A 16992-nucleotide genomic window follows, 5' to 3' on the forward strand; every position below is an offset into this window, starting at 1 on the left:
TTCAAAGGGGCCAGACTGGTGGAACCAGAGCCACACCAGGATCTTCACGTGCTATTGCCATCTTTTTGTTTGGTTCTAAGAATTTAATTTTGATATTTGAGTATTTCTGTGTTATAATTTTCTGTGCAATTTTTTTTTTCATTTTTCCCTGATTGAAAACAATCCCCCCTGCCAAGTACCATCAGGTGGATTCCTGTTAATGCCCCATGGGCTCATCTGCAGCATCAGGATAATTAAATAAAGCATATCTGCCTTCACCATTTGAGCTGAATAATGGCACAGCAGCAGCAGCTACCACCCTGTGCTGGGTGATAGTGAACTGTCAATGGCAAATGCTTACAGGACAGCTGGCCAAGAGAAAACACTATGGCCAAAGAAGGAAGAGATTCTGCAATCTTATATTTTCACTAAAAAGGCATATTCATTCATGATCTTTCAATCTCTTCCATTGGCCTCCTCTCTCTCAAGAGCTGTAGGGTTTTTTTTTTCCTTCCTAATCTCTGTTAGGTAGGAAGACCAGCACTGCTTGGATTTGTTAATCTCATATCCAGAAAGTACCACATTCTTCCCTTTAAATTCTAGCTGCAGCTTCAACTAAGAGAGACGTTCAGCTCAATTCCAGGCAGAAATGTGTCAGGATATGCACATGAGTCAGGAAACAACCCTCCAAAATCTGTCCTGCACATGTTTTATAGAGGCTTCTAGTTCTTCTGAACATACTTCCCACCCTTTGATCGTGGCTGTCAGACTGCTTAAAAAAGGCAGCCTTCTCTTCCAAGGGCTGTGGCACCATGGGCCACATGCTAAACTTCCTTCACCCAGTAAAGGTAAGGAACAGTGCTCCTAGGATTGGGTTTCTAACTGATTTTGGATATTTGCATGTTATTTTTAATCTTGAACAAACATTCCATTGACCAACTCTTCAGAGAAACTGCTACAACATGAATAAAATACAAGTCCTTTCTGACCCATTACTTGCTGATAAAATATTGACAAGATGCCTGCAGGAGTTTCTTCATGCCCCTTATAAAAAACACTGTAATATTAAACCTACGTTGTTTGTTCTAGCTGTTGATTATTTTTCTTCTTCCTTGGAGGCTTCTTCTTCTTTGGCTTGTTGGCATTCTGGTTATTCTGTTTGTTGTTCACACCAAAGTGCCCTGCTGAGATATCACTCTGGAGTAGGTTAACCAAGAGCGGACTCGTGAGCGTCACATCTTTATTGACAGGAAACACAGGGTTCTGCCCACAGGAAACCTGATTCCCATTGGGAGTTCCACTAAACCCTGTACTGAAAGGCAGCCCATGGCCAGAGAAATGACTCCCTGAAGCATTATTGTTTCCTTGCATTCCTTGCATATGAGAAGGCACCATGTTTGGCTGCTGCACAGGAACCTCAGGTAACATCTGCGTCAAATTCCCATCGTTGTTTGTTGTGGTCGCAGTATCCCCAAGTTGCTGAGAGATGTGAGGACCAGGTCCAGTGGGTCTTAAAACTTGCCCTTGAATTCCCATCACCTGAGAAGGATTCCCATTCACTGGGCCCTGCTGTGCCATCATCTGCCCAGTGAACTGCACCATGTTTCCTTGCATGTTTGGGGTTGGTCCTCTCATCAGTTGAGCTGGCCCCGTCATAACATTGGACTGGTTTTGAGTATTAAAAGGCTGTTTATTTCCTTGCATCTGAGGGGTCATCATCTGCTCCATCATGGAGTTTTGCTGTAGCAAGACCTGGCCCTGAGGTCCCATCATCTGATTGTGTGTGGACATCATCTGCTGTCCCTGCTGGGGAATCATCTGTTTGGGTGGGGTCATCCTCTGGGGAGAGGGACCAAGATTTTGGTTTTGGGGTGTCACCATCATTTGGCCTTGCGGCATGAGCTGAGTTCGAGAAAGTATCATCTGGTTTTGAGGGTTCAGCGATCCCTGAGCCTGAATGTTCACCATCTGTCCTTGAGAGGACACAATTTGCTGATGCATCCCCATAAGCTGCGACTGTGGTCCTTGCTGAGGCTGTCCCTGCATGTTGCCCATGTTAACTTGTGGCACCCCACTAGCACCAGCCTGCTGGTTGTTCATATTTCCATGAAGTCCCATTAGATTGGTCTGCATAATATTTGGTGGGCCATGTGCTGCTTGCATCTGAGTTTGAGGAGGTCCAGATCCTTGGCCACCTTAAGAAAATAAAAAGAAAATACCAGTAAGAAACTAATTGGAGTGGTGCAAGAGTTTTCACACCTTCAAATGTCGAGTATTCCAAAATTGCTTTCTTCCCTTTTCCAATAAACTGGCTTATCTCATGTATTTGCAGTCCTGGGATGCAAAGTTTGATTGTTAGTTGTCAAAAGAGAACGCCATACATTTCAAAATATACACTTGGACTGCTACTTCCCCTGTATCCCACTGCAGAAGACAGAACAGAAACTTAATTTCAGTTCTTATCTGCATCTAAGTGTGAAAATCTTTCATAATGTCACCTAAGTCAGCAGAGTAATTCATAATCAAAATGAGCTTCAAACCCTGAGGATATTTTATAATGGGATAAAGAATGGCACGTGGAATATTGATGAAATTGCATCATCAGGGTATCCATAATCCAGCAAAAAAACCTAATAATTTGAGTTGTGAAATGGAGGGATACATTTGTGAAGATTTCATTTTCACACTTTAAGAAGACTTTGGAAATTTTTGAAGGAAGTAATAAATAATCTTTTCAAAGCAGAACAAGACTATTTTGCTCTTCTGCTTCTAAGATAGCTATACTTTTTTTTTTTTTTTTTTTCTGGACAAGAAGCTCCTTTTGTGTTGTATCTTTATTACTCCTTGCCTCCAAATTTCAGTGCTACCTTCCACTCAGTTTCTCAGCAGCTGCTTCTGAAGCTCAGACCCACAGTCCTCATCAATAATAGTTGTTGAGAAACATGAGCAGCCTTATGCTTTTCTTTTCCCTATCCAGTACTACACACAGAGTGCTGTTGCAGCCCCAGCCAGCAGCTCCCTGTTAATGGCACGGGTTTAATGGTTTGGGTTCAATGGCTCCTGTGTGACACAGGAAAAGGCATCATGTGCTACAAACAGAAAATGGAAAAAGCTGAGGAAGGCCCCCCTGCAGTCAGACCTGTGTGCTGCACGTTCTGGCTGGTTGGCAGCTGTGGTGCTCCGCTGTTCCCTGGCGTTCCTGGAGCTGTGGAGGGCACCTGGCCTTGCAGGAAGTTCTGGTTAGCCTGGCCTGCAGGGAACCCCGGGGGGAGCCGCTTGGCCATTCCTGAACATGAGAATTTTCTGATTAGTTAGTACAGAAAATGGGAAGGGAAGAACAGACAAAATCTATAATTGGAGAATATCTTTGAGTCTGTACTATCATACGACAGGTTTAGGCAGAAAATGTTTTTTGTCAATAGACAAAATCCACTGAAGACATTTATAGTTCTTACCTGTGCAACAATTCTGTCTAACAAATTACTGTGACTAATTTCAAACTATAATTTAAGTACAAAACTTACTACCCAGAGAAGGTGAAAAGTCCACATTTGACCTTACATAAACTAGAAATTAATGTGGTTTGTTGCTTTCTGCTCTACTGCATCTCTTAGCACACCCTTAACTTATTCAATGTACACAAACAGAAATAACTGGTATTCTTCTTAGTGATGTGCTCCTCTCACCAGCTCTAACACACCAGGCACACACTCCTTATCAGTGCTGCTGTGTGCACACACTCAAAGGGTCTTTTCATCCCAGAGTGGGCTGAGGAACCCCACAGTTCAATACATCCAGAACTGCTGCTCATTCAAGTAACTCTGCTATTCCTGTTGCAAGAGCAAGGAATACTTTCAGGCTCTTATGTGGCACAACACCCACACTCTGGCACATCCAAACATCACTGCTGCCCTGGGACGGAGAGAAAACCCTCCCCTCTACCTGCCAGTGTGAGCAGCAGCGTGGATGATTTAAGAGAACCCACTTCTTTTTAACTCACTGTCCACACAATGCCTCAGACTTTGAAGCAACCCTGCCCACTGCCCCCTTTATTTTCCTGACCCAGTGCCAGACTGTGACTTCAATTCCTTCTGCAGTTACAGCTTTCTTGCACATCTAATTCTACTGCTTGTGCTAATTATTTGGTCTTAGGTTGTAATTAATATTTCAAGGTAATCAAGTCTATAGGCCAAACACCAAATATATCTGCAAATACAGAAACAGACTTATTGAAATACCACATCACTGGAACCAGCTTTGGTTCCGCTAAAATTTTAGGGATGTTTTGTACATAGAAATGCTTGAACTGAGAAAAAAAAATAAAGTGTTAGCTTGGCCTATTCCAAATCAGATATAAATTCTGTTTTGCTAAATTGGCTGTGTGAAATGCAAAGTGTTTGAATGCATTCATTTACACCAAACCTTTAAATGTAAGGTGGCTCGAAAATGGAAAGATCTATAATGACAAATTAACATATAAATTGCAGTGAAGAATGAGCATGCATAGAAGTCAGGCAAAAATCTCAGCAGTGGGAGTAACACAGTTTTGCTGAAACAAAAAAATCCTGTCTTTTAAAATCACCTGAGGATACAGCTCACAGCAGGATTGGTGAATTAGCAATAAAGTCTAAAATAAGACCAAATAACATATTTTGACAGTTTATTTCTGGTGTGACTTTAAACTCAAAAAAAATGATGTTTGTTTGTAGTGGGTTTAGTTAGGAAGCAGAACATGGAGATTATACTGGCTAAAGGTCATGGCTAAAATTTCTGATGGGGACATATGGCTGGTGAGCCAAGACTGTAGGGAAATGTGACTATAATAATGAATAACTGCTTCCAGATGGAGACAAATAAGATACACCACATGTACACTGGCAGATCCCAAGAGAACTCTGAAACACAGAAAATTAATTTGAATTCAAACAAGACCCATGGTACAAACAGTGAAAACAAGAAGCTTGTCCAGATCAGTAGGCCAAGAAACAGGAATTCCTTACAATGTTTGGACAGATTTTGGATGTACAGCATGACAATGCAAGACACTAGAATGTACTTATGTGTGTGTAGGTGGAGGAAGAATACTGGCCATAAGTACATATAGAAATGGCTTAAGCAAGAACTGGTGCATGGGACCTGACAACAGCCATGCAAGACAAAGATGAACAAATGAGTGAGCGAAGAGAAGCATGACAAATCTGCACGGAAATACAAAGGCCTCAAGGGGAAAAAATCCCCTCAAGGGGAAAAAATCCACCAAGGACACAAAAGAGATCCTGGGACTGACAGAAGAAATGCTTTCATTATTAGAGAAGAACTTCAGGAGTAGTAAGGAAAAGAATTAAGTGCATTGATCCAAAGAGAAAACTAAAGACAACTCAGCCAAATGAGAAATTAAAACACCCCGACATCTTAATTTTCGGATAGGGAGTAAAACAGCATAGCAACATTAACTCTTTCCTCTTTATAGAAGAAGAAACTGGTGACAAAGACAGGGTGAAGAAGAAACATCCACAGCTTAGAAAGGAAGATGCAAAACAATGCCTCACTTCTGTAATGGAAAATGTAAATGGTGACAGAGAAAGCTGAAGAGAGAAAAAAAGGGTTTTTGTTACACTCGAAAAAAATCCTCCCCTTTCCCCCCAAAAAGAGCAACCCCAAATCTAAACAAAATCCCCACACCATCTCTGAACATCCTAAGCTTGTTTAAAGGCAACAGAAGAGCTGTCAACAGGACAAGTGGCAATAAGTGCAATGCACACAGCAACTCCTCCCTGACCCTTTGGGCACCTCTGTGACACTGCAGGACAGAGACAGAGTAGAAACAAAGTGATGTGGATGCTCACTCACCAATACCCACCTCATACTCCACCTATCTGTTGATTCTGTCTCATAAAGGATCTTTTCAGAACTAACAGCAATAGTAGTTCCAGACACTTTATGTTTCTTTTCCTTTTAAAATAAAAGAAGATTTCAGTACTTCTTACCTCCTAAACCAGGGTGTAAACCTTGTGGACCTTGGTTTTGCTGCTGCATCACCATGAAGCTGGGGGGTACATTCCCCTGTTGCACCATAGGATTACGACTAGGAGAACTGACAGGCTGCTGGAATCCCTGGGGAAGGGTGCTGCTCTGGGGAGGCCTTGGTCCCAGCTGCTGCTGCGTCTGGTTAACAGTGGGAGATGAGGCAGGAGAGCCCTGCTGGAAGGAGGAGGGAGAAGAAGCAGGAGACTTGTTGGTCAGGTGGGGTTGTTGTAGTGGTGTAGGAACCCGTGAGGGCCCTCCCTGAAGGCTTTTCATTTGAGGAGCAGTAAACTGGCCAGGATTGCTCATCTGGGGAAAGTTTGAGTGAGCCTGGGAAGCTTGCTGGCTTCCAAAAGGATATGGAGGTGGAGGATGAGTAGGAGTTTGTACTGTTGCTAGAGATGGTCTTGCTTGAAGCTGCTGCTGCATTTGTCCAGGCAATGGGGCCTTTTTCCAGGCTTGGTTTACTGTCAATGCACCCAGTGCTCCCTGGGTTGGAGGAGGCTGAAGTGCTCCAGAAGGAAGTTGGTTCCAGCCAGGAGGAACTGGAACCTGTGCTGGTGAAGTGAATGAAGGTCGAATACCCTGCTGTGGCTGCTGATGTGGCTGGGGAGGCCGATTCTGCAACTGCTGCTGCTGCTGTAGCTGCTGAAAGTTGGCTGAGTTCATCTGCCTGTTTACAGGAACTGACTGCATAGAATGGAGCTGAGGAACTAAAGATCCAGACTGATGATTTTGTTGCTGCATATTTAGCCCAGATAAGAGTGGGTCCATTGCATCTAATAAAATAGCAAAAAAAAAAAATTTAAGAAACCCTGACTGTAGACAAAACCCATCCCAAAACAACAAAGGCTAAATTGCTTGCTTGCATTTTCTTACTCTGCATAAAAATTCATATTCCAGAGAAGCTGGGTCTTATCAATCTATATCCTCTAAAACAAAGCACAACAGCCCCACAATGCTACAGACTGATGTGAGCCTTCTACACACTCAGAACTGCAGAATCACAGAGTATCTCAGCTGGAAGGACCATTGAGTCCAAATCCCTGCTCCTGGCAGGATCACCTAAAATTAAACTACAGGACAAAGAGCATCATTCAGACACTCCCTGAACTCTGTCAGGCTTGGTGCCATGACCACTTCCATGGGGAACCTGTGAAGAATAACCCCCAAACATTAACACCCACCAGACCTCCAAACTTTAACTTACCAGTCTATCTACCCTTCCTGAAAAGAAGGGAAAAAAGAGCACCAGAAATATTCCTGCCTCATTGAACTAATCCTTCTCTTACTTTCACCTAAATGTAAAGCTCAGTCATGACAGTTCAAGTTTAAAAATACATTTGCCATTGCTCAACACATTTGAACAAAATACCAAGCAATCTGGTGACTTATTAGGCACACAAATTATTTGAAAAAATTTAACAGATTATGGGGAAAGGGAGCTTCTCACAGAAAGAGTAGCTCCCAGAAAGGCAGGGAAAATGCTCCAGAACAATTCTGGAGTACTCTCATGAGTACACACTCAAGCTTGTGTGCTGAAGAATCAAAATTTAAGAACTTTTTCAGATCAGTATTATGACTAGATTTTACCACCTGGCTGTGAGGAAGGCCGAGGTGTTCGTGGCTGCAGCTCAGCACTAGCACCACTTGCCACTATAGAGGAGGGCACATTTCCACCCTGGGACATCATGACAGCTGCAGCATTGCTCATTCTTATTAAACCTTAAAAAATAAAAATAGAAATCATCAAGTCTTGCAGTTATATAGAGAATAATTTTAGAATTTTTCTTTTAACAAGAAAAAAGTATATTTGTCAGTAAAACATTTATTTAGATTTTAAGAATTGTTTGTCCAAAATAACCTGAGGATACACCTCTCTGTCTGAAAGCTCAGATTCCCTGGTATCAAACAAACACGTTCAGGTCATGCTGTAGGTCTTTCTTTAACACCGAATTTTAAAAGAGTATAAATGGAAACACTACTGACTCAGGTGATGTCTGTGAGCCTGACCTACACTGAAAGCACCAAGTGACAAGATTGTATCAAAGCTGTACAAGTAACTCAGGGTTTTGCCTGAAACTAGAAAGTAACTGAGGTGTTGCAAGAGGAAAAAAAATTTCAATGTTTCACTTCCACACGCTGTAATTTTCTAAAATGATTGCTACTGTTGCCCTTTTGATTCTATTGTGGTTATGTTGTTGACCTGCAGAGAGGAAATGAAGGCACTGATAAGTACTGCGGAGAGTAAAGCCCTTCTTAAAAATGCTTTAGTCTTTGTTAAGGACAAAAATTTCACTACTATTAAATTAAGTTTCTACAAAGCTAAAATGTTCTTTCCATTCCTTCTCCTGAACAGCCACAAATGCATCTTAGATAAACTGACCAAAAATTATCCTGGCTTAAATGCTTTAAATTCCAGTTATTTATTCTGCTTATGATTCAGCTATTTTAATAAATGAGATAGTAGCTTTCTTTGTAATAACTACAAATCTGAGTTTTGTAGTTAAAAATTGTTTATGAATATACAATACTCTAAAATACAGTTTAAAAACTACACACTTCCACAAAAAGCCCTTATTTATAATCAGATTTCAAATGTTTATCAGAAAATAAGAAGAGAGTAACAATGACAGTGTCCTGTCATTCCCATAATTCTAAGGGATTTAATCTAAGTCAGTTTATTGTACACTGAATCAAGACTTATGCACATTTCCATAAAGGGACCCAAGCAGAACACTGTGAAAATCTGTGCATATTTCAAAGTGAATTCACTACACTCAACCCATCTGCTTCAACAGACTGTATGTAAAAACCCAAAACAAACCAATTACCCAACAAACCAACAAAACCCCAAAGCACCACACCCTCAAAATACCTGAAAACAAACCAATGGGCCCTGCCAAAATCACTCCAATGTTTGTGGGACACAATGCATAACATTTACATAACACAGGACATGGTTTGACAGCACGGAACAAGACCAGACATTAATTTAAATGACAACTAGAATTCTGCAAACAAGAGTTGCTGTAACCAGTGGAGTTTCATTAGCCCAGCAGTAAATTTGTGAGTGGCTGAAGCACCAGGAAGAAGCCAGAGGGGATTTACCTTGTCCTCCCTGCATGGGGAATCCCGTGTCCATGCGCATGGCGGTGCTTGCTCCCAGGGGCCCATTGATCCGCACATCCTGACTCCTGCTCTGGGCTAAAGCCAAGTTGATAGCGCCTTCCCCTAAAGCAAGGCACAGGTTGGGTGAACAGAAGAGACAGAAAAGCAGAACACAGACTATTGCAAAAGGAAATTTAAGAGATGCCGAGGAAGGAAGAACAGGCTTCACCTCCACTGTGCACTTTAGAAGGACACTTGCACATCACACCACTCTTCTGGATTCCAGTTTTAAGAACAAATGTCATGACAAGCATCACCTGCCCTTAATTTCATCCTGAGGGCGCTCCCGGACAACTGTCCAGAATGGATATGGTAACTGTGAAAGCAACTGAAAACTTGTCTTAAAGAAAGCCTCACGTGAAACAACAGGGAAAGAAAATCAGCCAACCTTTTCCTAGTCAACACACAAAAAAAAAAAAATTCAGGAGGGTTCCTGGTGCCTGGAGCATTTCCAGCTTTCATTTTTATTATTAATAAATGTTATTATTAAAGAATAAAAGTCCTGAGCTATCTTTTTCACTAAAGCCTAAGTAGTAACTTAAAAGTTTTGCAACGCTAACCAAGTACACAAAACTGCTTTTTGAGTCTACTTAAATCTGAGCTTTGGAAGCAGATTTGGTGTGCAATACCTTCAATCTGAACTGAGAGGATGCCCAGGTCTCGGAGCTGCTGGTTGTTGTTCTGAGCCAGGATTCGCAGCCGCTCGGCAGCTTCCCGGGGGATGTTGAAGGTGACACGAACACTGTTCCAAGGCTCTATTTTCTGCACTTTTAACTTGTTAGATTCTTAAAAGAAAAACAATCAAAGTCAGTGCAAAGGCAGTTTTTTAAGCACGTCTGATGGAAGAACTTGGTTGAAAGGCTTAAAAAAAAGAAACTGTATTTGGCTTTGAAAATTGCCAGTGCTTAGTCTCAGGCACGGGAGATTTTTTTCCCCACACAGGTGTATAGCAACCAATGCTGCCAAACCACATCAGAAATTTTCCAAAAAATTAGCAGTAAAAAAACTACTCAAATTATAACCAATACAATAGACAACAGAATCACTTGATAGTATTACTTAAAAACTGAAATATTCAGTGGATAAACAACTTGGAAAATATCTAATAAAATAGATTTCATACAATTACAGGTATTAGGCTTGGGTTGGAAGGGATCTTAAAGCCCATCTCATTCCACCCCCTGCCATGGCAGGGACACCTTCCACTGTCCCAGGCTGCTCCAAGTCCCGTCCAACCTGGCCTTGGGCACTTCCAGGGATCCAGGGGCAGCCACAGCTGCTCTGGGCACCTGTGCCAGGGCCTGCCCACCCTCACAGGGAACAATTTCCCCCTAATATCCCATCTAAAATCTAGACTCCTCCATCTTAAGGTCATTCCCCTTTGTCCTGTCTCTCCATCCCTTTTCCAAAGACCCTCTCCAGCTTTCCTGGAGATGCTTTAAGCACTGGAAGGGGCTCCAAAGTCTCCCTGGAACCTTCTCTCCTCCAGGTGAGCACCCCCAGCTCTCTCCAGCCCCAGAGCAGAGGGGCTCCAGCCCTGTGATACAGCACATTTGTTTGCAAACCAGATGAATGTGGGAAAAACTGACTACAGGAATGAAATGCTTGAAATATTTGCTCTACAAGGAAACATTTCAAATCCACTGCCAAAAAGCATCTCAAAGTCATGCAAAATACTCACTTGCAGGTTTTCTGAACACCTGTTCTACAAATGAGTGTTTCGACATAGATTAGTGGTTTTCAAAGTAGCTGTTGAAAGACTGGGCAGTTATGTTGGACACATTATCCAACATGATACCTACCTAAATGATTGCTACAAAATGCACTTAAGGATAGTTAAAAATATACTCCCAATATAGCTGTATAAGTTTCCAGTTTCTATCTTTCTGTAAAGGAAGTTCCTCTCAAAACAGAAGCATCGACCCGAATTTTCATCAGACAGCTCCTCCACTGTAACCTCAGATTTACTAAACACTTGCTAACTTTTGGGTTAGTTAAGAATGCCAACACTCACTCCTATTTAGAAAGCTCTTGTTCACCACTAATTCATCAAGCCCCTTTTGCTGCTACAGTAATGGAATTATTAAATTCGTCCTTATTCCACCTAAAAACCTGGTTTTGGTTGGAAAAACGGCAGGAGGAGTTTTCAAATCCCCATTTGTGGGCGTTTGAACAATCCCATATTTTCTCCTATTGATGTCCTAATATTTTACATAGAAAAACTGTAATATAATTTTCAGTATTTCTATGTATTTGAACCCAAGTTTCTAATTTTTCAAGCACTGCATCTGTCAAGATAACCCCATGCTATTTACTAACCCTGCATTCAGGATATCCTGTTTTGCTCTGAATCAGTTTAAATAATTTCGCACATGGATAAATTTCAAATTAACTTGACATTGACTTCTAAAATTTGCTTTCTCAACTGAGGTCTGTATCATGTTTATTAATCCTGGCATTAATATTTATGACAGACTCAGCATGCAGATACCTCTATATAACAAAGATGACTACATGCAGTTATATATATATATACATAATTGATTTGTGGTATTACACACATCCCTTCACACCAGTAATGGTCTGTTAATTTACATCTCTTTCCAACTGCTTGTAAGACACAGCTCAAAACTGGTGTTTCTTCATAGAATTTTTGTCTTATCCCAGCTTTTTTATCTCTCTGAGCAACAGCAAGAACACAACAGAATGATGCTAGCTGACTACATGGACAAAACTGAAAGAAAGGAATAAAGTGATAAAGAAATTCAGTTTGGCTATTGAGAAGTAATGTGTTATTTTCCTGAAAAGGTGTTAGACACTGCTGAAGAAAATCAAGGCTACCTAACTAAGCAGCCATCAGTAATCAACATAGGACTTTTTAAAACATGGTCAGATAGGGGACAAATGTCTTTTTCCAGATCTAAACATGCTGGTAAAAGATGTCCCAAAAAGCCTGTTATCACTGACTTGCCATGGAGCTGTTCCCAGAGCTGGGTAAGCATTCAGGGGTATATCAGGGCATTACCCGTTCCTCAACACTAATCAATCAATCAGGTAGGGTAGGTCAGAACAGGGCAGTGCTATCACAGGTACTGGAATGTGAACCCATTCTCAGAGGAACTGCAGTAGTTTAAATTGGACAGTTTGGGCAGTAAAACATCTCCTGTGTGAACAAGCCTGATTTCACTTTTGTATAATACAGCCATGTGTCACAGAGGGACATGAAAGATAATAAAACCACACATTCTCTTACTCTGCATAAAAATTAATATTCCAGAGAAACCGGGTGGAAACAGAAGAGAAATTAATGAATTTGCTAAATAAATCAGTTTTAAACAACAAAACAACTGCAGACACTTGTAGCCTGCATTTCTGAGAATAACAGCTTGCAAATTTGCTAAGAATAACCCCAACAAAACGAAGTTGCTCAAACCCAATACAATCTATTTTTTGTGCAAGTACCCTGACTACCTAAATAAGCATTTTAAGGACAGCTGGAAAGTGACAAGAAGGTACATTACCCATGTGTAAAAGGCCAGGCACATTCTCCAGTATGGTATCCAGCTTCTGCTTAAAGTCTCTGTCACTTATATTTCCTTTAAAAGCTACAAAGATTGTGGAATCCCCAGCCTCCTGTTTCAGCTCATCTTCCTCCAGTCCTGAATCAAAATCGACCTCTAAGTCTTCCATAGCTGAGGAGTACAAGGAGGCATATGTATCTTTTAAGTTAGGTAGATCATCCAAAACCATTGTTTCCAACAATGGGAGCCTGTCAGACGTCAAGGTGATGCTTGGAAGGGAAAAAGAGAATTATAATACATATAATAATTATTGTGAATAATAATTGTGTAAGGACATTAACAGCTGCTTTCAGTGGCGCATTTGGTCATTGACAGAAAAACCTACCTGGTGACCCAGTACTGGGCTCTGTGAGACCAACTGTGTGAGGCTGGAAATGGTGGCCATGGCAGTGTCCAGGCTGTTCCTCCACTAGGACAAACAGAAGGGGGTTCCTGGCAGAATCGTGCTGCACGTGACTCAAGAAGTATTCCAGTTGATCTAAAAGACAGACAGGTAGAAAGGAAGGTAGAGGATAAAAAAATCACAGGAAAACGAATTATATTCATTCCTGTGTCATAGAGGGGACAAGCAAGCACATGGTACCAATGCTGCAGTGCCTGACTGTCAGGAGACAAAAACTCACAGCAACAGCTGAATTACAGAATGATAGGAAGAACCACCAAATTTAATTTTAGAGACTGCAGATGCAATAGGTCCAAAGCAGTAGAAAAGCCACAACACATTTTCACCAGGAGAAATGTAGCATTTGAAAAATATCTTACTCACACCCAGCAAAATCTCAGGCATACTCTGCCTATTTTTCTAAAGTTTGTAAAGATTTAGGTGTTTTCAGCTTCCTATGTATGTAACAACCTGAAATCTGCTCCCCAGTCACAGCCCACAACTCCCAACCATGCCCCCACATCACACTCAGATAAGAATGAATTCAGAAAGTCAAGTCCCACACCTGATGGATCTTGCTTAATACAGTGTCTAAATTTTGCAATAAACTTTCACATTATGACATTAATCTAAGCTGTTACAGAAGTACAATCTGTGATAAAAGTATCCCTAAACTTACAGTGGACACCACCTATGTTAAGATACACATTTTCCCACTCCATCACGAGGGCAATGGCACTATCCTTTCCAGGTAAGACATCTGCTCTAACACTCAGCACTTTGCAAATACTGCTAAAAGATTCAAACCATCTATAGAAACAGCCAAAAAAAGGACCTGTTCCTGACCACAATTGTCAAAGTCAAATCCACTCGCCAGCCAGGACTGTCAAGATCTCATAACTCCAAAGCTGTGGGTACTTGGCACAACCCACCCAGAAGGTTTGGCTCAGCACAACATACCCTTGAACAGGATACAAACTGGGGTTTTGGCAGAGGTTCAAGTTCCCAACACGAAACCACAACTTTGAGATGAAACGTGAGCTGCAGATGCTGGCCAGAAAATAGCCTTTTCTAATAAAAAAATCTAACAATGTTAGAAAAGCACAGATTAGCTCTGCACTGTTTACACACTCGCACAAGGCTGCTGAAGGGACAATATTCCAAAGGAAAAATCAAGGGCTTGAAGTCACAAATTCCCCATAGCTTTTGGTCAGATCTCTACACATACACTCACTACACTTACAAAATACTGTGGCTTTTTTCTCCCTGGCAACCCTACCCCACACCAGGCAATCCAACAGCACTAAGGAATAATCCCCTATTTTACATGGAGTTATTCTCTCATCCTGCAGCACCAGCCTTCATCCTCAAACCTCAGATTAAAAACCATGGGAATTTTGTGTCACAAGCTCTTCTGCAGTCCTGCATCAGAAAATAAACTCAATGTTTCAGAGGTAATAATCTATTTTCATAGTGCTTTCATATACTTGTTATTGCCATGGGAACTTTAAAGATGAGCAAAAGAGAAATAAATTTTTAAAATTCATTTCCAGGTGAACACAGAGATAATTAAATCTTTTTTCTTTCCCTTGTTGCTTGGCTTTGTGTCTAAATTACTGTTCTGTGTGTTGGCGCCTCCATTAAGGCAAACTCCTCAGTTTCATGTCAGGTGCCCAGACAATGAGAATCACAATTAATATGAGTCTGTGAAAAAATGTTTTAACTGATTTTCACAAAATTCTTGGACAGGTAACTTCCTTACCCAAGCTGGCTTTACACTAATGAGGAGAACAGTCCTTCTCCTTCTGCATTCCTACATCTTTTATTCCACATCCACTGACTCCAGGGAGAGAGGAGCTGAGGGTCCTAAATGGCCTTTTTAATGGCCAAACACAGCAATTCTGTGCAAGGAATGAGGCAAGCATCCTGTGAAGTATAAGCACTATATTTGTGGAAAATTACATAGAATGTTATTGGTCAGAAAATTATGAGTAAATTTTTTAGGGAGAGAAATCTCAGTTCAAAATACAGGCTCCTACATGTTGAAAAGCTACAACTACTTGGAGGTGATGGGGTGTTGCACCTGCAGTGAGAAACATGAGTACACCTGACAATGCCTAACACCAAAGAAATAAGAATTTATCTACAAGGACACAAACATTTCAGATCTTCTTTTTTTTTTTTTTTTTTTTGAATGGAGCTATCTGAAGCCTCCATCTTCCCTGTGAAAGAGCAGAAAAGCAGAAAACTCCCAGATTGCTTAAGTCATAGTTTTAAAAAAAAATCATTAAAATGCTGCAGCTTAGATGAAATTTCATCAACCTCATCTGAATGTACTAAAATCTGACAGGATTTGTTGAAGTTATGGCCCTTTGTAAACACCATTAAAACTGAGTTTTCTAAATCCCAAAGGACCATAGGCCTTGTTTCACCTGACTCAGAGAATCACAGGACCGTTGGGATATTGTGAGGGAAGGAAACAAACCAAGACCAAGTTTTATATTTTACCTCCCAGATGAGCACATATAGCTACACCTCCCTTTGCATTTTTTCTTCACATCATGCTCCTCAAGGAAATCTTCTACATTCATGAACCCTTTCCCCTCCAAAACACAGGAACTTCTGTCTGTTCCTATACTCAGGTATCATTTATCTCAAGTATGACAGGAGAAAGTGATGATTTGCAAAATTTTCCTTTTCAGGCAGTGCACAGCACACCATCCATGTCAGAGCAAATGAATCCCAGCTGCAAAGCATCCTAACAACTTCTGTAACCTCATTGTTATAGAGCTGCCTCCCATAAATCCTGAGCAAGCACTTGACCATAATTAGCAGGTACCTTCTCTCAACACTCTTCCACACAAACACAAAAAGCCTTCAGCATAAGCACACTGGTAAAATACTGCTCATTCAACAATGCATTAAACCAGAACTCCCAGCAGGTTATGGAGGATCTCTGATAAGAACCACACCTGAACTGATTTGCACAACCACAGCACACTTCAGGAACTCAAACATCCATGCTCACTTGGCAGCACAAGAAGGTCTCTGGTAATCATCCTTCCTTCAAAAAGCACACATGGCCTTCTTCCTGCCCCTGCTCCTTTAGAGTCCAAATTAGTATTTCCCATTATACAATTGTTTCTGGAAAGTCAGAGCAAGTTCAGTGTTACCACATGGCAACCATTTACCCTCAAACCTGGCCTGGAACTGGCTACAGCAACAAAACCAGCGCTATGCCTCTTTATAATAAAGTTGGTCTTATTCAGTACAATCTCATTATTAAAAATACCTAATTGATGTAGGAGAGTTTGGGATAAACAGCCAAGTAACAGACAAATGGTCAAAATGCACCTGCATTGTTGCATGGGGACAGGGGGTGGAAGAGCTTGGCCCATGAAGACCAGTGTGTCTAACCCAAAGGGTGCAGGGCACACCCTGGGCTGTTGGAGCCAGGAGCTCCCAGGCACACTCAGCTTATGGATAAAACAACTGACCCACTCACATGTGCAAAACAGACTCTTCAGAGGAAGAATTCCCACAGAATACAGGATGCCACAGTTGAGACCCGGGCTGATGGACAGCTGGGTCACACACACACCATCAGGAACCCCAAGGCATTTTGTCATGCCCTGTGCTGTCCCCACCAGCAGCCTGACAGGCAGCCTGCACAACAAATCCAGCACCACGTGGCTGGGCAAGGCTTGGAAAATCCCATCCAGATCCTGGGACAGATGGGATTAGAGCAAAATCTGAAACAGCCAGTTGTCACTAACCAGAGAGCAGCTGAACATGGGAAAGCTGGCAGACTCTGGAGTACCTGGAAGTGCTGGTCTCTGGAGTGAAAAAAAACAG

General features: G+C 41.5%; 1 protein-coding gene across 6 annotated transcripts in view; it reads right to left on the reverse strand.

Annotated features, from left to right (window-relative positions):
* Window positions 1-16992, reverse strand: part of NCOA6 (nuclear receptor coactivator 6) — a 43778-nt gene that overhangs the window by 18494 nt on the left and 8292 nt on the right. For 5 of the 6 annotated variants that reach the window (XM_030288711.4, XM_072917054.1, XM_072917052.1 and 2 more), the window contains 8 exons: window positions 13081-13233; window positions 12696-12964; window positions 9804-9959; window positions 9115-9237; window positions 7600-7728; window positions 5967-6782; window positions 3119-3265; window positions 1055-2174 (listed from right to left, as the gene is read on the reverse strand). In XM_030288711.4, coding sequence (XP_030144571.4) covers window positions 1055-2174; window positions 3119-3265; window positions 5967-6782; window positions 7600-7728; window positions 9115-9237; window positions 9804-9959; window positions 12696-12924 — 2720 coding nt within the window. In that variant the 5' untranslated portion in view covers window positions 12925-12964; window positions 13081-13233. The remainder of the gene's footprint in view (window positions 1-1054; window positions 2175-3118; window positions 3266-5966; window positions 6783-7599; window positions 7729-9114; window positions 9238-9803; window positions 9960-12695; window positions 12965-13080; window positions 13234-16992) is intronic. The other variant, XM_072917053.1, reaches the window with a different exon arrangement.

This window comes from Taeniopygia guttata, chromosome 20 (genome assembly GCF_048771995.1).
Source record: "Taeniopygia guttata chromosome 20, bTaeGut7.mat, whole genome shotgun sequence".
Classification (NCBI taxonomy): Eukaryota; Metazoa; Chordata; class Aves; order Passeriformes; family Estrildidae; genus Taeniopygia; species Taeniopygia guttata.